Source organism: Papaver somniferum, chromosome 11, assembly GCF_003573695.1.
Source record: "Papaver somniferum cultivar HN1 chromosome 11, ASM357369v1, whole genome shotgun sequence".
NCBI classification, from domain to species: domain Eukaryota; kingdom Viridiplantae; phylum Streptophyta; class Magnoliopsida; order Ranunculales; family Papaveraceae; genus Papaver; species Papaver somniferum.
In genome coordinates this window covers 22674046-22695001 of record NC_039368.1, presented here as the reverse complement: position 1 = coordinate 22695001, position 20956 = coordinate 22674046, and the positions used below count along the sequence as shown (strand labels likewise).

At 37.9% G+C, this 20956-nt stretch overlaps 2 protein-coding genes across 4 annotated transcripts; both read right to left on the bottom strand.

Annotated features, from left to right (window-relative positions):
• Positions 1–107: 107 nt before the first annotated feature.
• Positions 108–4049, bottom strand: LOC113322254. Of its 2 annotated transcripts, none has more exons than XM_026570310.1 (8): positions 3464–4046; positions 2448–2595; positions 2186–2336; positions 1957–2082; positions 1786–1866; positions 1274–1466; positions 911–1178; positions 108–735 (listed from the first exon to the last, which is right to left on the bottom strand). In XM_026570310.1, exons 1-8 carry the CDS (start codon positions 3656–3658, stop codon positions 473–475), a joined length of 1425 nt encoding a protein of 474 aa, XP_026426095.1. In that variant the 5' UTR covers positions 3659–4046; the 3' UTR covers positions 108–472. The 2 variants fall into 2 exon arrangements, with proteins under 2 accessions (XP_026426095.1, XP_026426096.1); XM_026570311.1 differs by having other exon boundaries at positions 508–755; positions 3464–4049.
• An 8357-nt stretch (positions 4050–12406) lies between these two features.
• On the bottom strand, positions 12407–20459 carry LOC113321125 (mediator of RNA polymerase II transcription subunit 33A-like). 2 transcript variants are annotated; one of them, XM_026569008.1, is made up of 12 exons: positions 20041–20459; positions 19321–19431; positions 18648–19001; positions 17974–18290; positions 17595–17686; positions 17123–17504; positions 16497–16710; positions 16298–16412; positions 15129–15290; positions 14340–15009; positions 13973–14179; positions 12407–13601 (listed from the first exon to the last, which is right to left on the bottom strand). In XM_026569008.1, the coding sequence occupies exons 1-12, from the start codon at positions 20310–20312 to the stop codon at positions 12517–12519; spliced, it is 3981 nt and encodes a 1326-aa protein (XP_026424793.1). In that variant the 5' UTR covers positions 20313–20459; the 3' UTR covers positions 12407–12516. The 2 variants fall into 2 exon arrangements, with proteins under 2 accessions (XP_026424793.1, XP_026424794.1); XM_026569009.1 differs by lacking the exon at positions 20041–20459 and adding an exon at positions 19639–19838.
• Between the last annotated feature and the right edge of the window lie 497 nt (positions 20460–20956).

The following is a 20956-nucleotide window of genomic DNA, read 5'->3' as shown; positions in this document are numbered from 1 at the left end:
GCAAAAAACTAAGTTGAAAGTCTCTCCCTCTCCCTCTCTACATTCAAAGTGTCTTTAGGAATTGAAGGAATGGTACTTAAAATCCAAATGCAAAATACAAATTGGATGCTTCAAGATTGCTTAAAATATGCCTTGATGGCATTGAGACAAATTTTAAATTTGCTGTTAAAGACTAATCAAACAAGTTTGTGACTAGTGTACAACTGATGACTGACAGATTACAAACAAGGCCTATTTGAAATTAGAAGGCAACTCAGAAAGCCTAAATATAACACTGATAACACACCTAAGATGGGCGACTCGATCAAAACTACATTGCCCACCTCCTAGTGCTGGGGCACAATTAATGATTAAAAGAACAACGCGTTGTTGCAAAAGAAGCACTAAAGACCTGGCCTGATGAAGGAAGTCGACCACTTCAACCAGTAACATTGTCATTCTGTCCACGCAGAATAAGAGCTGTCGCCACCTTTCAGTTAGACCATACATGTACAAGTCCTTGCCTATTACCCGTGTAAATCTCATTACGTTCTTCGTCGTAAAACAATGCAGTGATGTCCTCCAAGGCTTCTGCTACCGTGTTCCTGATCCTTCCAGAATACAGTCTCTTCTTCATCCTACCAGGAAAGGGACTATCACTGCTATCACTATTTTCATCCTTGGGGTTGTCGCTAGTTGCACGTATCTTGGCAAGACATTTACCTGTCAAGATATTGCTGATATTGATGGAACCAGCTGCCGAAGGAAACACACAGCTGTTAAAAGCACAAGTTATTGCTCTTACATCCACATAAATATCATGAGAATATGGATATTCCAAATCACAGTGAGGGTCTTGTGCCCCCATAACTGTAAGAGTCCTTGGGATAACAAATGACGCATTTTCCTACAGTGAGAGTTAAGGCATTACCACTTCCTTCCAATGGGTCATCAGAGTCTGCCTTGCAATACGATATAATAAGATCCTGATCACTTGTAATGTAGATGTTGTTTGTATTGCAGTCAGGGTGCCATAAAAGATGATCCTCAAATGATGTCACAAGCTCCCCTCGGAAGTTCCAAACAGCCACTGTCCGATTACGAAATGTCAGGAACAATTGATTCTCATATAAGAAAATAAATGCTGACGGAGTCATGAACTCCATTCTACTGACTTCCGTAAATTCCGCATTTCTTACCTGAAAGAAGAAAATGTTAAAACTGCCGGTTTTGAATTTTGTATAGAAGTAGAAAAAATTGGTGTGTGGGGTAACAATTAACAAAAGAATCTTACGTCAAGAATCTGCAGATTTTCATCTTCTTGCTTAACAAGAAGCTTTTCGTTGAACTGTTCTATGAAGTCTACCTTCTTATTCCTATGGAGGAGATGGTTAAAGGATTTGAGGACAGTTCCATCCTCAATGGATAAAATCTTAAGAGGAACATGACTACCAGCTCTAGTAAATATCAGCAACATGATCCCTGGACTGTTGCAGAAGAAAAATGAGATGACAAGGGTTTAAAAACATACAGATTTGAAATTCCAACACTAGCCAAAGATGGCATTTGTAACTGTTGAACTTTTCCATGAACGATGTTCAACATATTATTTCAACTGGTTATGCAACACAATATAGTATTACGAACATCACAAAAACAAAAGCATCACAGAATTGGCCTAATCTCATGAGATCATGCTCCCTAAGAAGCTGAAGATAGTGCATGGAAATAATTCGAAGGAACATAATATATTTCGAATGATAAGAGTCGATACAGAGAATAAAAGACAGAGCAAAAGAGACTTACCTGATTTTGATTTCTTGCACATTTTTATCTGATATAGAATAAAGCATAGTATAGTTCTTGAGATCGAACACCTTGTATATACTGCAAAAGTAAATAAAAGAGGATTTCATCTTAACCAAAAATGAGGTCAAATGATTGTGCGAATAAGCATTGATGATAGGGGTGATATACCTGTCCTGAGCAGAGTAGGTAAGAACTTTGCCGTTTACATCATCAAACTCCACAAAACCAGGCCACTTAAGTGACTCGGATTCAAAAAGAGCAAAACCAGCATCAGGCTTTCCTCTTCGTATGTACCTAAGTTAGCACATTTACTCTTTTCAGAAAATAAGCTCCAAAAAACGATAAATTAGAGAGGAGCAAACAGAAAAATCTTTGTTTTGCGAAAGAGTTTACATACTCAATCCTGGTTGTTCTGCATTTCAAGGAACTGAAATTATCCGAGGCATAAACTGAAACTGTGATGAGTGAATCATTATTCTTATTGTAGAACAAGCTGCGAATGACTTCATCAGGACTCACATTAAGAAAGCATATTCTCTGGTTTGTCTCTGTACAAGAAACCAAAAAAATGTAAATTAAGATATTCACAAATCAGAATCTATTAAGGTAATGTTTTCCCAACTTCCAAAACCATTTAACTGGAGTTTATGTGAGCTGACCTCTACTGAATGCTGCACATACACCAGATTGTGCAAGAGCAAAGACAATGTCACGTGCTGCCACTATCTCAATAATTTTTGATCTCTTCTTCAAAAATGGCAGGACCATAGGACAGTGTCCCTTGGGATCATGAGTATCATACTCCTCCTGACAAAAGTCATGCAGAGTGTCTCAGCGAAAACTTACTTTTGGATATAGGAGCATGCTATAGAACGGGTCAATGTAACACTTGCATAATGACAATGTATATGATTCCAACTAAACCCAGATACCATGAAGAAATAGTTAAACAAAAGGTGGTATCTGATTCTAAATTCGAGGTGTTTTAGTAATGAAGAAATGTTTAGACAAAGGTGGTGTCCAGTTCCAGATTAGAGGTGTTTTAGTGTTTGGGTTATGTTAGGTTTATAATCATAAGGTCAGATGAACAACTCCCAAACCAATGTTAAAACAGCAACGATAGAAGCCCAGAGATAAAGTACTTGCACAAAAATGAACAGCTAAATAGTATTTCAGCCATAAAATCAGCCCAATACAACATTAAGTCCACATTTTATCTCATTATACATCTTAAGTTTCAACAACTACAAGGTCAGTATTGTGACAAAGTTCTAACAATTCTTCCACACTGTATAGAGCTCAAAATCAATTACTTACAATAACCCACTTCAACTTTTATAAACCTAAAACTAGTACCACTTTTATAAACCTATAACTAAGGTGACAACAAAATCTGGCTCTACAATTGGAACCAGTTAAAAAGACACACATTAACTATAAAATCACTAGATCTACAAAAATTTCCATGACCAATACAGCAACAAAACCCTAGTTTCACAATCGAAATAACTACTTGTCCACATGATTTACTTACTTTGTATTTCCAATTTATATCCCAATGCTCTATTAAGTCAGAGATTTACAAATGAAACCCTAATCAAAACAATACAAAAAACAACCCCAGAATACGAAAACAAATAAGAAAAATTAAGAACCCGAATGAAGAAGCACATACCTGTAACCCAATATTCCTGAATCGTTCCTGGGCATTGCTCATACTAAAAGCACGATCTCTCTTAGAACAAATCTCTCTTCTCTGAAGCTTCTTAACACTATTGACAAATCCATCAACACGAGGTCTTTTCTTCGCTAAAACTCTACGACCTGAACAAGGGCGTGGGCTTGATGAAACAACCCTTCTTCCTTCCATATTCAATCAATAGAAAAAAAAGAAGAGAAAAAAACCTAATTTATAAAAAAATCAAAACATCTAAAACCCACACCAACAATCTTCTACTCCCTTTATCAAATGCAACCTCAAACACCGATCTTTCTCATAAACCCCTGAATTAAAATCTAAAAGAAAAAAATTAAAAAAAAAAATGTAAACCCTTCTAAACTAATTAGGGCTTTTTTTCTTAATTCAGCTAAAAAAAAACCCAAATTTAGAGTCTACCAAATGTAGAAATAGAAAAGAAAAAACGAAGATTTTTTCTATTTCAATCTCTCACTCTCTCTTCCGATTCTGCGCTGAAGATTTTTGTTGATATATGAAGAGAGGAGAAGTGTCGGAAGTGAGAGAGAGAGAAGAGAGGAGATGCACAAAAGAGGGGAGATTTTGAGTTCTAGGTTAGATTTGAATTTATTTTCAAGTCCGATCGGTTTTCGGTATCCGACCTCACTTATAAGGTATTTAACGGCGTTACTTTTTTAACCCCAATCCGCATGAAATTTCAGATCTTAAAATATACTCTTCTTAGAGCGTCCACATTGGTATGATCAAAACCAAAGATCAAAGACCAAAAAAAACGATCAAATTTGAGTTTAGTCTGTAGTGTCACGTTAAGGAAGTGGAGTATATTTAGTCGGGTGGATGTATAATCCACGCTTGCATGTGGAACGTTGGTATAATCTTCGTTTGGGCCGGGCGGAGATATAGTTAACGCTGGTTGTGGGGCGTTGGTAAAGAATACGCCGGTTGTGGGGCGTACATATAGTTCACGCTCGGAGAAGGGGCGTAGGTATAATCTACGCCTGGTGTGGCGAACGTATAATCAACGCCTGAATGAAGCGTACGTATAATCAACGCCTGTTTTGAGGCATACGTATAATCAACGCCTGTTTCAGACGAACGTATAATCAACGCCTCATTCAGGCGTACGTATAATCAACGCCTCACTCAGGCGTACGTATAATCAACGCCTCTCTCAGGCGTACGTATAATCAACGCCTCACTCTTCTCTCAGGCGTACGTATAATCAACGCTTTGTTTCACTCAGGCGAATGAAGGAATCAACGCCTCATGGAAGGCGTACGTATAGTGTTGGACTTGTATTAACACACGTATCGAGCACGTGTGAAATTAAAGCCCAGACAATCTCTAACCACCACGTATAGCCCACGTGTTCACTTGCCCTTTACCCTAATCTTCTCCATCTTCTTCTTTTCTTTTCTACCTCCTCTTTGTTTCTACCGCCCACAAACACAGCTTCTAAACCAACACATCACAGTAACGAGCAGTAAAAGAAAAGAAAAAAACGAGATACTTGATGAACCCGGGTTACAAAAGAGGTATGTTTTTTTTTTCTTAATCTCTTTTGTTTTATCCATATTGTTGTATAATTTATTTAGGGTTTTATTTGTTAAAATTAGTTTATATAAAATTGGGTTTTAACGAACAAATATGAATATGAAATTGGTTAAATTTAATTGGGTATGTGTGTTTTATGTTTTTTTAGAGATTAATATGTATGTGAAAAAAAACCATATTTGCTGCTTATGTAAATTTGGTTAAATTTTTTTTTTAAATCGTTATAGAAGATCTAATTTGTGGGCGGAATAGATTTATAATTTTTGGGTATTGTAAAAATCTGTGGTTATGTAGATTATGTGGGAAATAGTTCTCACCCTTCATCTGTTTCAATCAACCTATTTCAATTGAGAGCTTCCTTTTATTGCTTTTCTGCATGTTGTCTGTTGGTAATTAATTTCAGTGAATATGGTTATCAATAATTGTAGTTATGTAAATTATTGGATTAATTTTAAAATTATTGGATTAATTTTAAATTATTGTAGTTATGTAAATTATTGGATTGATTATTGCTTTTCTGCATGTTGTATGTGAATATGGTTACCAATAATTGAATTTGTATTTTTTTTTATTGAATTTTGAGGTGATTAATTTTAGTTATGTAAATTGTAGTTATGTAAATTTTGGGAGTTACATATGTAGAAGAGCTAATTGCGTGAGTATGGAATTTATTTTTTAGTGATTTTTATGGAATCTTGAAGTGATTAAATTGGGTTGTGGAATCTTGTAATGATTTTCGAAATGCATCGGTGACGATTTAATTTGTGTTTGTGGAATTATAGAATTTGGAATTGATATGGTTTGTGTTAAGGATTTATAGTATTTGGAATATAAATGGTGATGGACTAATAAAAATATTCGTTAATGAGGGTTGGTCTTTTAATAATGTAACTGCATCTATATTGTGTGTGCACAGATGTTGAACAAATTCACAGCGCGGTTCAATGGTCGCATGAAGACGAACAAGAAACAAAAATCTGTAGCCGAAGAGGATTATAACTTAATCCCTACTGGTACAATTAAGGAGGTTGATATTCCCCGGTTAGGGAGGTTTCCTATACTGCAAGATGATAAACCGCACGCTACTACGGACATCACATTTACAGGGGAGCACAAATTGAAGTATCAACATCGTGGATCTTTGGCATCGGTAATTCATCACTATCAAACTATTTCACAACACTGTCCTAGAGCTAAATATATTATTGAAAAAGCGGGATGGCAAAATTTACTGGACATACAATGTAGCGAAACCAACCATTCAATGGTTGATTATATTGCTGAGCGGTTTTGGGATACAACAAACACTTTTCACTTCCCATTTGGTGAGATGGGATTCACCCCCTAGATTGGCTCATGTTGACTGGACTGAGTATCGGTGATGGGCCTGATGTTCCTTATGATTCGGGGAAGTACCAATTTGAACATGTTCGTGAGCATATCTTTCCGGATATCCAAGATGTCACGCTCTGTCCAAAAGCACCGTCGTGGGTTTCAAATTCAATTACAATTAAATATTTAAGGTCATATTTCTTCGAAGACAAGTTGGTTGCGGCTGAAAATGATAGCACCCTTGCTCATAGAGTAGCAATTGCCTTTTTCATGTATGTTTTGGGACATTTTTTCTTTTCTAATGCAAAGACTTATATTGATGCTGGATGGTTAGCTGCTTTTGAAAATCTTGATGTAGTATCCACGTATGACTGGGTGGTGCTGCGTTTTCGAAATTGTATGCGGCACTCCGTTTATCTGGGAGGAGACAGAAGGCACTATGTGGTCCATTCCAAGTATTAGAGGTATTCTTTCAATCTAGTTATTTTTCCTCTCATTGTTTATTTTGTTGCTAAGTTATTAAATTGGCTAATTATTTTGATGGAGTAGTTTTGGGGGTATGAATACCTGGGCATATGTCGACCAGAAATCCCAGAGGCGAGTACAGAACAAAAATGGCCCGTATCTTCTAAATGGAATGTACCGAAGAATACAAATGATATTTTCCGTTGTAGGGATTTACTGAGTAAGCTTACTGCTGAACAAGTGACATGGCGCCCATGGGAATCATACAGAGAAGTTCTTGCATCTGATATGGGATGCACGGCTACGCGGCTATCAGACTCGAGATATATATTTTCTTACATGGGCATTGTGAGTTAATAATTAAATTTTATTATATAACATACTTACTATATAACATACTTTTTTTCTATATAACATACTTACTAAATTCTTATTCCCTTTCTAACTGTACAGCACAACATGTATCTTGGTGAAAGGTGTTGGCGGCAAAACCATTGTACTTTCGCTGTTCCTATAAGACTACACACAGTTATAGGGGATATTGGCAATATTCAAGCCGAACGCCTAAAAAAAGAAGGTTTGGTCGATGCAACAGAGATAGTGCAAGTTGTTAAAGATTATGATATATATTTACAATACTGGAGAATGGTAACCAACTCCAAAGATTACGTGACTCATCCTATTTGGGAAGCCCAAACATATGGGTATGTCGGTGACTTGTATACGGACCCAATTGAACAACCTGTTGAACATGTACATATCCCTCCTCCACATCTATTATCCCACGTAAGTGTACTTTCGACTTTTTATTGTACGTTCGATTTTTGTTGGTATATTTGTACTTATGTATTTTATTTTTTCTTGACAGCATGAAGCTTACACATTATTTCAAGAAAATGCTGATTTTAATCAACAATTTCGCGAATTTACATTAAAACAAACGAAGGAGAGGATGGACGTTATTATGTCGAAAGAAGCAGAAATACAAAGGCTAAATAATGCGAACGTTGATTTGCAGCAACAACTATCTCTTTTCCGTATGCCGCACACTGTCCAACCTCCCCTTGGATACGGTTCCTTTTCCCAAACAATGCCATCACAAGTTTGGAGTTGTATGAATCAAGGATCAGCTTCAACAATGTCCTCAGTCAATACCAATCTGAGAACGCACATGCCTTTTATGGCACCAAGATCGTTGACTTCGGATAATGATAATATGAAGGGTTAATTTGTTATGACTATTTAGATGACCTGTCTTTGGAGTTATCTTTTCTTATCTTATATAGTATAGTCATATCATATATAGTATAGTCATATCATATATAGTATAGTCATATCAGGTCACTGACAAACACTTTATCTTTTTTGGAAAACACTTTTGCGTGAACCCAAAAAAATATCTATTTTTGTTTTTTTTAATGCTCTTGAAAATGGGTTATAAATTAAAGACCTGATCACTCAATATATGAATAACAATACATCTCTTCTGCTTCATATAGTAATGGAACACTATGAGAAAACCGCTCATTATTGCTCTTCTATTTCTTCTTCATCTTCTTCTTCTAATAGTAGTTTTTATTCCTCGGATGATGATGCAATAGCAATTATGCAAAATAACATGGCCGTTAGTTTGGGAGTCCTTGTTACAAATTCAAAATGGCCTCAAACTCGTATCAGAATACCAAGAGATCGTGAGTCAGGGGCTGAACTTCTATGGAACGACTATTTCTCTCCGTACCCAAACCAACCACCCAATGTTTTTCGCAGAAGATTTAGAATGCGTCGACAATTGTTTAACCGGATAGTGGAAGGTGTTACCAATGCAAACAGATATTTTGTTCAAAAGCCCGATGTTTGTGGAGTTTTAGGATTAAACCCTCATCAAAAAGTAACAACAGCAGTACGAATGTTAGCTTACGGATGTGCGGCAGATGCAATAGACGAGTACTTACGCATAGGAGAAACAACTGTGCTGGAAGCTACTCGTAGGTTCTGTAAGACGATTGTGAATGTGTATGGGAAAGAATATTTGCGTGAACCAACGGCTGGTGATATTTAACTGTTGCTCAAGCAAAAAAAAGACCGGGGATTTCCTGGGATGCTGGGTAGTCTAGATTGCATGCATTGGAAATGGGATAAATGTCCGTCGGCAGAATCTGGGGCTTACACCGCGTATAAAGGGAGCGAAAGTATCGTGTTGGAGGCAGTGGTGTCGTATGACCTATGGTTTTGGCATGCTTTTTTTGGTATGCCCGGCTCTAACAACGATATTAATGTTATGAACCGTTCATATGTTTTTCGAAGTGTTGTAACAGGAAAAGCACCGCCGGTGAGCTATGAGGTGAACGAACATTCATATGATATGCCGTATTATCTAGGTGATGGAATATACCCAGAGATTCCTACTATTATTATGGCCATTAAACATCCGGTTGGTAGGAAAAAGGAAATATTTTCATTGATGCAAGAGGGTGCAAGAAAAGATGTTGAACGGGGATTTGGTGTACTTCAACAACAATTTGGAATCATCAAACAACCTGCAAGAATGTGGAATCCAGATGTGCTTGCCTATATCATGAAAACTTGTATTATCTTACATAATATGATAGTCGAGGATGAGCGTCTACCCGGTGACTGGCCACATGTTTATGAACAACGTAGCAACGCAGCACCGGTTAATATATTAAGAGGCAATAGTGACGAGTTTTCCCAAATTAGAGCTCAGCAACGCCGACGTGCAATGCGTAACAAAGATGCACATATTCGCTTGCGTGATGACTTGATCGAATATATATGGGCAGAATATGGGAATTAAAACTTGTCGTTTGTCATTTCCTTTCTATGTTAAATTTGGTAATCATCCTCAAGTTTTCCCAAATGATTTTGTTGTACATTCTATTATCTCTTTGTATGTAAACATCCTCAAGTTTTAATTAAGGTCGTATGTTTCAAAAAAGTAGAAATTTAATTCAAATCAACGGAAGTAAATTTAAAATCCAAAAATTACATAATAATAATGCTAATTGTTCAGATAATAAGAAATTTAAAACATAATAATACTAATAATACTACTAATCACTAAATAGGAGAAATAATTAAGGTTTGAACTATTCCGCCTTTGTGTTAAGATTGGTTTCTTCTATTCCGAACTATCTCCGCCCTGCGAAGTTGGAAGTACTCTTGTTGTACAGGATCCATTTTTTGAAGATCCATCATAATGATGCGAAATTCGTCGTCTTCAGCTTGCTTGGCTATTTTTGCCGCATGTTCAGCTTGTTTTGCTGCAAACTCTGCTGCTCTTTGTTCCATCTTGAATCTTGATTGTGCTTGGTAATGAGTATTGAAATTTTGTTGTTCTTTAATAATTATTCCCATCAATTCCTCTTGGTGACTGGATTTCTCTCTCCCTGTTTTCTTCAATCTTTTTGCTGCTTTTTTCCCCATCTTACGAAGATATGTGTTCTCTATGTCTCCCCCATCTGTGTCGTTACCGGTCTCTCCTTGAGTTGTTGTTTGCGGTCCTTCATCATCTTCCTCGTTATTCTCATAAGTGTCCAAATCATGCGTCGTATCGAATACAAAAGTCGATCGCCGATTATATTTTATATTTTCTAACACAATTGGGTAGCACTCTTCGTGCTTAAATTTTTTCCCATCGTTGCATTCCTTGAACCTCTTGTTAACTTCTTCAAGCTGTTAATGTTTTTAAAAACACTTAAGTACATGGGCGCTTATTAAATATTAGAAAACAATTGTTCGAAAAATCAAGAATGCTTACCTTCTTTTCAGGACCCCATCCAGTATGATATTCACCTTCAACTTTTGCCTCTTTTGCCGAAAATAACGCCACATCTTTACTTATTCCCTGATATCGTTTTTGCCAAGAACTCCAAGACCGCTCTGGATTATTAGGTAAATGAAGTTCAATATCATCCTTGATACGAGTCCACAACGTCGCCTCTGATTGATCAGCTCCAACACTAGAATCTTGAGATATAGATAAATGAATTTTACACATTGTTACATCTTCGATTGTCGTAAAATTTGGACCTCGTGCTACTCTTGGTGCCATTGTAAGCGAATCCGTGAAAATTTTCCAAATGATTTGAAAGCAGAAATAATATTTCTTCTTATTGGTGTGATAGATAGTTTGAAGTATTAGTCGTGGGAAAATGTCACAGGATCTCATGTGTATATATAGGTGTTTCTTCCGAAATTTTCAACGTTCCAAAATGTCTTCCAAACTTTCCAACGTTCCAAATTATCCAACGTTCCATTTTCTTCAACGTTCGAATTACCAACGGTATAAAAAAATTTCAAAATCAATTTTGTCTAACGTTTTAAATTTTTTTTTTTAAACTCAAGCTTGGGGCGGAGCTATTAAGTCCGCTCAACAACAGGCGTTAACTATATAAACGCCTGGCGTGGGGCGTTAACAATATCACGCCGGGCTGGGGCGTTAACTATATATACGCCTGGAGTGGGGCGTTAACTATATTAACGCCGGGATGGGGCGTTAACTATATATACGCCTGGCGTGGGGCGTTAACAATATCAACGCCGGGCTGGGGCGTTAACTATATATACGCCTGGAGTGGGGCGTTAACAATATCAACGCCGGGATGGGGCGTTAACTATATATACGCCTGGCGTGGGGCGTTAACAATATCAACGCCGGGCTGGGGCGTTTGTATAATCTTCGTCTGAATGGGGCGTTAATTTTATGAACGCCTGGCGTGGGGCGTAAACTTTAGCAACGTCCCAACGGGCGAACATTTCAGCAACGCCTGAACCGGGCGTAACTTATATACACGCCTCTTTATAGGGCGGTGACTTTACGTACGTTTCACAACAGGCGTAGATTATATACACGCCCGATGACAAACGGTGATTATACATCCGCTCCACTATATATAGTTTTGGTCTTGGTCCCAGACCAAATATGGTCTGGAATTTGGTTTTGGTCCAGATTTTAGTCTTTACTCCGTCCCGTTGCATCTCGTCCATGGACCATAATTATAGGTTTGCTCGTCCACTGCAGTTGCTCTTAATATTTTAAGGGATTTTATTGCCTTGGATTCTGATGCCGCTGTAATTTGAAATTTGAAAATTCAAATCATGAAAAAAGTGAAATATTTCACACATTATCATTTTCATCTCAAATTTAGAAACGTGCATTCAAAATTTCATTTTCATTTCAAATTTTAACAAATGAAATTGCCATTTGTACATTGTTCCAAATTTACTTTTCGTGTCAGGGCTACCTACACATTTACTCGTCAGAAGCATTGTAGAACTCAGGTTGAAAGTTCTGAATAAAATGATCAGGCTGGAGAGGCGGACTCCTCAAAGGTCACCATTTTAAGTCCTCTCAAGGACACCACGGTTTACATATTCCATGGATGGCCTTGTGCAGCAGTCTGAATTACTTTGAGACCACCAATGTTATCACCAGAATGAAAATTAAGAAAAAAGAAAGAAACCAAAAATCTAATGGTTAACGAAATTTTTGATTCATTTACTTTTATCTGGCGGATGAGTCCTAGAGGTCATCAACATCTAGCGCTAGAATAGGAAGAGCCTTCAGCATTTGCATTTTGGAACATGTATATATTGGCTTCGAATCAATTGTTATTACAACTCTAGCAGGTAAACCCTGACCTGTACATGAACCCATGACTTCAATCAGAAAAAAGGACAAGTTCGGCAACATGACCCATTGCTTCAGGTCCACCTCTTTCGAGCAAGGCAAGAGCCAATTCACATTCATGCCATCCTCTCAGTCCTTTGGCTAATTTCCTCAAAGTTTCTTGCTTCAATTCCCTGATCCATGATGGAGCAAAATTCACCATCAATCCGACAAAGCAAGAAACATAGGCTTTCCATGTAGCAGGATCACATCCGAGCGAAATGTTACCCTCTAAAGCCCCTGCAAGAAAATCTGTGTGCACCCTGACAACACTTGCCCACCTTGAGAACCACCCTGGGGAGGTTGTGGCAGTGACCCCCCAGATAAAAGACCCTGATAAGATCACCATATACGCCATTGAATATCCTTCCAAGATACAGGACATTGGGCCAACACCCTTACTTTCACCTTCTCTCGCTGACAGTAGCCAGGTGGGTATTGTTTCTTGGTACAGCAACTGCACCAATGATACTCCGCCGGCAACACATAATAGACTTGCACCTAACGTGGCCACCTCCTTTGCTCTAGCAGCAGCAGATGCTAACGATGCCCGACTAGATTTCAAACGAGATGAACTTGTACATGCCCATTTTGAAGCTGATTCTCGGGCCGTCTCTACTACTAAACCTAAAATCACGGTGTTTATGAACTGGTTATTCTGCACCATTCTGCACACACGGAGATAGAGAAAACCTGGTGCCATATGTGGACGATTCCCAGGGGCAGTGATACTTGCACCCAAAAGACCATGAACACCAGCTGGAGAAGCTGCAACATGTGGGGAACCAAGGAAGGAGGTGAAGCAGCTTTTAAGAAGTTGAGCAACCGCTCCTTGGTCTTGCTTGAAGGCAGAGCGAGAGCACGACACCACTATAAAGTCATGCCACCGTCGGACCTTTTGGGCCCACAGAGCTCCAATCACATTCATGCTGTTCCACGTACAACCTGAAGCACAATTTTCCAAGGCTGGACCTGCAACCCCGTGTATATATTCCAAGTTCTTCTCGAGTTTAAATGTTATTGTTAAACTGACCATGGCCGCCACTGGCAATGGAAGCATAACTGGTGCTCCCGCTCCTGAAGATAGCCAAAATACATTCGTAACGAAAACAAGTATATATTGGTATAAAATGCATATGCAGTTTGCAAGAGAGAAGCCGTGTCAGCATCTACAAGAAATTATGTAATATATAGCAAGTTCTAGTATTATTTATGCTGTCAAAAGTAGACACAGCTCGGACAAAATAATTATAGGATAGATAGTGATATATGCAGTATATATGCTAAATGCCTAAATCATCTTTCAGTGCTGGATATACAGAATGCATGATATGCGAAAATCCATTTGATCAATCAATTCAACTGAGTCTTGAAAATAAAGGCTTGCTAAATTACTACTAACTCACTCAAATTCAAATAAGATAGCTAGGTTTTCAATATATATGTACCTAAAGAAAAACTGGGGACGGTAACACCAGCTGCAGCAATAATTTCCCTCACTTCGGTCTCAATTGCAAGAAGGTTGGCAGCTGGACTAGGCCAATCTGTTCCATTCATTGCCACAGGTTTCCAGACACCACGAGTAATTTCAGCAGAAAAGTAACTGACAATAGCAGCAAGAGATGCTGGTAAAAAGTCCACGAGATCTCTTAGACCTGCATGGGAGAGTGCTTGTAAGGAATATACACGCAGATCAAGAGTGCAGAAACATATTAAAAATGGTCTTCTGTATGGTTGAATGGATACCCATTAAATTACAGGTTGAAACTCTCTTCTTCTTTTTTTTGCATTATGACTATGATTGGTTTTACTGACCTGTTATTAAATCCCGTGACGAGAGCCTTCCATGTGCGCATGCAGTTACCATTGCCTCCATTACAAAAGGAATTGCTTCCAAAACCTCCCATCCAGGAAGTGCAGGTCTTTGGTACGTATCTTCCCCTGTACTTGCAGGAGATCCACTTACACTGCTTCCTGAAAGTGTTGAAGGGTTAGTAGAGATAGCTCCCCCTTTAGTGATTTTCCAATAAATCATACTCAATATCTTATTAGCAACTTGATGGACCGGATTTCCACTGCTGAGGCCAGAAAGAGTTGAAGCTATACAAGCTTTGTTTTGACAATACCAAGCTCGTAACTGTGGAAATGAGTCGATATATACTGCTTTAGTTGACGCTTCAGAGGGGTTTGACACTTGGTTAGGTTTATCCATGGCACTAGAATTTTGTGAAGTGATGCGTCTGTTATACAAAATCAACAGGTACTCGAGAGTGAGCTCGGATCCAGTGTATCCTCCTCGAGCCGTTATACAGTGTTCGTGCGGGGGCCTATAGAATTTCCAGAGTCGTAGAAGAAAGAGAAAAGCACAAGAAAATACTGTTGATGCCGAGATATCATCACATAAACTTGACTTTTGACCTGATGTTGGTACAATTGATCCGAAAGCCTCGCAAAGTGGCATTAAGGAGGCTGCCACTTCTGGTATCTGTAATTGTATGTAAAAGATCATCAGCCAAGTTAATAATCATTCTGCATATGGATACAAGTATATCATCAATTTGGGGTTCATATTTAGCAGAGGAATACGAGAGAGTGTTTGCTTACCACACCATGCAAAGAAAGAATATGGACACTATCAATCGAGCAAATCCCAAAAAGGACAGAATGCAGCATGGACATAAATTCAACATAGTGATTCCCAGGTCCGGTAAAATTAGGAGGCGCGGGAGGAGAGAGAAGTTTCAGAACAAAGTTCACCACATGTTCCTGCAAAAGATAAAGTGATGGCGACAAAAGTCTGATTAGAAGTTGGATAAGCAGACAGTATTTCAGCAGCCATGGATGGATCATGCTTCTCCCACAGAACCATTGTTTCTTTCATAACCCAAAATGTATACGTTTCCATGACCTTTGCTCATGTTAAAGATAAAGAAATTCACTTGTTAGCTATAAGGTTCCTCCGGACATATTCTCAGTACTTCCAGCAAAAGATTAAATTAAAAATCAGAGAAACTATAATAAGTTCAGTGTTTCTAATAGATTATCATGGTAACTCCAAAATAACCCATTATGTACTCCTTACAAAACAACATCTCATCTGTCTCAACTATGGGATGCATATTTCTCAAGAAAATTTTGGCAGAATAAGGAAATCAACCATCTCATGCTTGACAAGTACAAAGGCCTTCCTGTGGACACTGTCTAATGAATCATGTAAGGATATGAGAGAACCCATTTATTGGTTAAGGTTTTACCTACAAGATATCTATCATATATTTACAATAACAGCATAAATGATTTATTATTAGTCGAAAAAGGTATTACTTCTAAGATTGCTAAATAAATCTCCCTACCCTACTTTATGTTTTTAGATTCAGAGGACACCTTTGAATAGCAGCAAATTACTGTCAGTTAAAGGTTCTCGGATCTGAAGAACAAACCTTTCAGTTCTGAATCACATTTTTCAATGAAATACTTCATGGTCGCCGTTGAAGACATGGTTCTAAAAACAGCATATGCAGCAAATCACAATGCTAATAGTTGATACAATAATTAATTTAGTTTATCCAACATCTTTCCATAAGGCAAAAGATTCTAACACCAATTGTTTTGCATTATTTTGAATTCACTGAACATATGTTTTTCTAAGTTTTTAGCTTTTTAAGGATGACAACTATAATCTTATGATCAGTCGCATCTTATACTCATGATTTGAGCAAATCAGAATTTCACAGGGAGTTGTGGTGAAAAATTCCATGGAACACAACAGATACCTGAATATTCCACCCACGACTGAGAGATGCACCACAAAGAATCTTTGCAGCAGCTGTTCCTTCCTCCTCGCACCCATTTATAGCAATATGATATAGCTTTTCAATCTCCGCTAAGCTTAACCAAACAAACGACATATATAAAATATTATGATGATGAAATCACTAATGCAAACACTCTCACCATACTTTTTGGAAATACCTTGAAGCGGGAGTTGCAATGAGAGCATTTTTCAAGGGACCAACTAATGGAGCTCCTTCCATGAAGGTGGACCAAGGAGATGTTTGGCCTAGTGATGCATCGGATAGTGAGGTTACTGATGATGCAGATACATAACCAGGCCAAAAGTATGCCGATGTGTCAATTAACTTTCTCGCTATACAAGCTTCTACTATGAGATGCAGCATGGACCCACCTGTCAAAGGAAAACAATTACAGAAAGCATCAGCATTTAGCAACTAGACAGGGAGAGATATTCTACTTCCTCCTAGTCCTCATGACTTCTCTAAACAGACGTTACACACCCCGGTTGCTTTTACACCTCTGCTCCTCCTATGATGCTCGCAAGATATGATCCCAAGGATGAGCATTTGTTAGACTGATATGCTCGTTATTTAGTTCACCCAAACATCAAATGGTTCTAAGAAATAACAATCAAACTTTCGTTGAAATCTGATATGTGCCTAATGCTTATAAAAGCTTAAAACAACGCGGTCCCCCTCAGACTCCATTTGAAACCCAAATACCAGCATAAGCGAGTGTCAAAATAGACGGGACAGTATACACAAAAATCTGACAGTGTCAACTTTGGACGTTCAGAAAGTCACCTGATTTACCAGTATCACCATGGATGCTGCCACCAAAACTGTCACTCCCATTCTTGAAATTAGAAATAAAGTTCGCTGCTTTTGCGGCAGCATTATTAGCAGAAATCACTACGGAAGGAGGAGGAGATAGAAGCCCAGAAAACTGGCCAAGATTTCGAAGTGAAGAGATTAGCCCCTGTCTTGTTGAAACTAGACCCTTCCCATCAGTCCCATGATTTAAAACAGCGCCAGTATTCCCGGGCCCACTGCCTCCCTGAAGAGAAGATAAAGGCATCTCCCCAGCATCTTCCAAAACTCGAGCAATCGCCAATGGAGTAATGGATAAGAGAACACATAGACGTGGTTCAAGATGCGGAAATGGCCCTTCTAGAGGATCACGCTCCTGCAAAATAGTGTAGATGAAAAAGATTGGTTAATCACCAATTACGGTTCAAGACGAAATGTTTGACGAAAGATGCAGATTGAACTCAACTCGCTGAACAAGACGAAGGGCTGCGACCCAGAGTGCTTGAAAAGTCTCTTGCCAGCACGATCTGTTAATTACTTGGAGTGTTTTAATTAGCTCTGCAGTTTGATCGTCAAACATATTCAGTTTGAATCATTATGCAGAGAAATACATTTAAGATTATTTATTTTTTTCCAGAGCATATCAAATTATATTTTCCCCTAGAGCATAAGAATTTCCAGTTACAGAACATATCACTGTTTGCCAGCCTCCGGTACCAATACAAGTGTCGAACCTATTTTGCTTACTCAAACTCTATCTAATGTATAAACTACTTGTTAAGCATGTGATGGATGACTTAGCTGGAAGCATATCAGTTTCTATTTTTGGGTTTATCAATACATACCTGTAAGTATATCAATGGCGGATGTGACCGGAAGTTGTTTCCCATCCATCGCAGTTTCCATATATATGTCAAAAGGTACCCAACAAGTAGCCCGATGTGCTCCAAAATTGCAACATGAGGAAGAGCTACATGATTCAACATCAATCAGCGCTCCAATAAGCTGGCGCTTATTCAACTGACTTTGCATATCCACGGCTTTCTGTATGTTTGCAGAGAATCTTACCAAAAACTGATTTGCAGACTTCAAGTGTGGTGATACCAACTTATGTGTTTCCACGAATTGCAGTCTTTGCAGAAGCCCATTGAACTTTTCGGGCCTATTTCTCACAAGAAAAAGGAGGGAAAAAAGGGTCTTATTCAGTTGTATTCCCATGAGCTGATTGTTATTTAAAAAGAAACACATAATGGGGAGAGAGAAAGAGAAAATAGATGATTCAAGTAACATGAAAATTGTTAACTTGTGGGCATCCAAGTAAGTGCTAGGACAATAACAGTGTAATTACGTATATAACAACATGACTGTTCAAATGAATGGTCCTAGATAGTAATAGTGAAAAATTCTTAGATTCTATATAAACAAGTGAGCCAGTTTGATGTTAGTTAAGCAATTAAAGTGAAGTTACTGTGAAAGTTTATCAAGAGAATCAACAATCAAAAGGGTTTGTAGTTCATACATGTTCAAGTGAACAAGACGGAGTAGGGTTGTCGCCTTTTTGTTTTCTGTCAATTTCGCCAATATCTCAATAGCTGTAAAAGCATTTGCTTTGCGCAGCTGCTCACGATGTTCAGTTCTTTTATCATTAAGAGTACCCTTAGAGTCTACGTCCATATCCTGATGCTCTCCAACTCCAAATATGCTATTCGTTTTGTCTATAGACATTGGTTGCAAACCCCAATCATCAAATGTGCAATCGACTAAACCAATGATAATGCTGAAAAAGAACAACACGAATGCATGCCCAAGCTCCGATATCTGCATCCCGTAAGTGTGTGAAAGCTGAAGAGCATCGTCAACAGAATTTATTATCCTACAGAAGGATAATAAAAGAACAGATAGGTCTGTTAGAAGAAGCTGAGTAACATTACAGTAAGTCCTTCATACATATACTTGGTCCCAAGATCGTAAAAGAATTCTGCAAGATAGTTACTACAGATCTATTTCTATTCCTATATAGCAGAAAGAAAGAAAAAAACTATTACCCTGACTTGAACAGATACGATTTAATTAAAAATGAGTGAACTGCATAGCCTGAGAATAGAAGAGTTTCTTCAATATAACAGTATACTTCTAGCAATTAAAGGGATCTGAACATTTAGGTCGGCAATAAACGGGATAGAGATACATACTTCTGTTTACAAAGATCTGTCCCAAATTGAGCAAGCAAAAAGGTCCATCGGTTTAGAAGCTCAAGATAAAGTCTGTATGCCTCTGGTTGAGTCCGTCGATTTGGAACCACCCTAACATTTGTTGAAACCACAGGTAAATAAGTCTCAAAACAGTAGCAGAATTATAACAATAAGTGAAAAACTCACAACCTATTCTAGTCGTGGAGATGAGGATTGTTCAACCAATTTAGAAACCACCACAAAAGGTCATCGACTCATCGTATATACACATTTAGCAGGAGGAATATTCAACTAATCCATGCAAAAAAAATATCTTACCAATAAACCTAAACAATCCTAACAAAGCCAAACAAAACCATTAAACTTTAGAGCATCGAGTAAATGAACACTAAATACATCCACCACTACTGAATATAATATTAAACTCTATAATCATTTCGAGGAGACACAATTTCATCCATCGTCACAATCAATTACTATCACCCGCATGAAATTTCTCCCATCTAAACGCCAACTTAAGTGTAACCCATTTGTTTCTTTTCCTTTTTCTGGTAAGCAAAAAGAGAACTAATAATAACATGAATCACTAAAATGTTTTATCGTATTACACGCAACTGGGATAACCTAATTTCTAATCATTATCATAAACCATCATATAATTTAAGATTTTTATTAAAACCCTACAAAATATTCTAAATTACTGATTCAGGAAACTTATACCTGGCAGTAAGAAGAGACAGAATTTGGATAGAAGAAAGAATCCCAGAAGACATCGCTTGATCAATAAACTTCCAAAGAGAAGGATTATTATTTGCAAAACAAAGATTCGAAACTAAAATTTGCCCTAACTCGGTACTCGGAAGTAATAAACCAGATTCTTTAACACACTTGGACACTTCCATACCCCACACTAATAATGGGTCTTTTCTCTCTTGACACCATTTTACTGTTTCTAGTACTTTATCTTCGAAACGAGTCAACTCGGTCGCCATTTTCGTCCTCTCTTTCTCTGCATCAACTCTTTCTCTTTTCCTCGTAAGCGAGATTTTACAAGAACTAGAATTCTAGAAAGAAGGACGAATCCTTGGAATGCCGTTTAGCTTATGTGGACAACGTGGGAGCCGCTTATGTCAACTAGATAATATTGACCGTTGATTAATGCCGCATCATTTATATTTACGACGGCATAGCATACAGCTGAGCCCACGGCCGACGGATTTGAAAGGGAGAAGCAGAGTACTTCTTTTTTTTTTTTGGGAAGTCTGGCGTAAAGATTTTTAAATGTTTCTTTGCTTGGTGAGTGGGTGACGATGATTGGAGGTTACAATGAGTTCAAATAAAGAAGCAAAATCATATAGGACAATCTTCGAAATTCGATAAGAAAAAGAGAAGGAGTATGGACAAGACCCGATTACATCTTAGGAAAAAATGGTTTTTTTCGGAATTAAATTTCAACCATTTTATTTGTTTTTTTTCTTTAGAAAGATGTGCTCCCAAAATAAGATTGATTTGCTCAAATCTCTTGTTTCCGTCGTCAGAAAAATCACCTACGAAGATTATGTCGCCGAACAAATTAATTAAGAAGATTCTGATGAGAAATTTCGTCGTCAGAGATAACAAACATGAAAGTTTCGCC

What these genes read in the sequence shown, in the direction of transcription:
- LOC113322254 (XM_026570310.1), bottom strand. Translation starts at nt 3,658, where the DNA reads ATGGAAGGAAGAAGGGTTGTTTCATCAAGCCCACGCCCTTGTTCAGGT. An exon ending in TGCAGAACAACCAGGATTGA is followed by an intron (nt 2,083 to 2,185) that starts GTATGTAAACTC and finishes GTGCTAACTTAG; the next exon opens with GTACATACGAAGAGGAAAGC. An exon ending in TGACCCATTGGAAGGAAGTG is followed by an intron (nt 736 to 910) that starts GTAATGCCTTAA and finishes TTCCTTCGGCAG; the next exon opens with CTGGTTCCATCAATATCAGC.
- LOC113321125 (XM_026569008.1), bottom strand. Translation starts at nt 20,312, where the DNA reads ATGGCGACCGAGTTGACTCGTTTCGAAGATAAAGTACTAGAAACAGTA. An exon ending in CGTCTTGTTCACTTGAACAT is followed by an intron (nt 18,291 to 18,647) that starts GTATGAACTACA and finishes TGTGAGAAATAG; the next exon opens with GCCCGAAAAGTTCAATGGGC. An exon ending in CGCCATTGATATACTTACAG is followed by an intron (nt 17,687 to 17,973) that starts GTATGTATTGAT and finishes ATCAAACTGCAG; the next exon opens with AGCTAATTAAAACACTCCAA.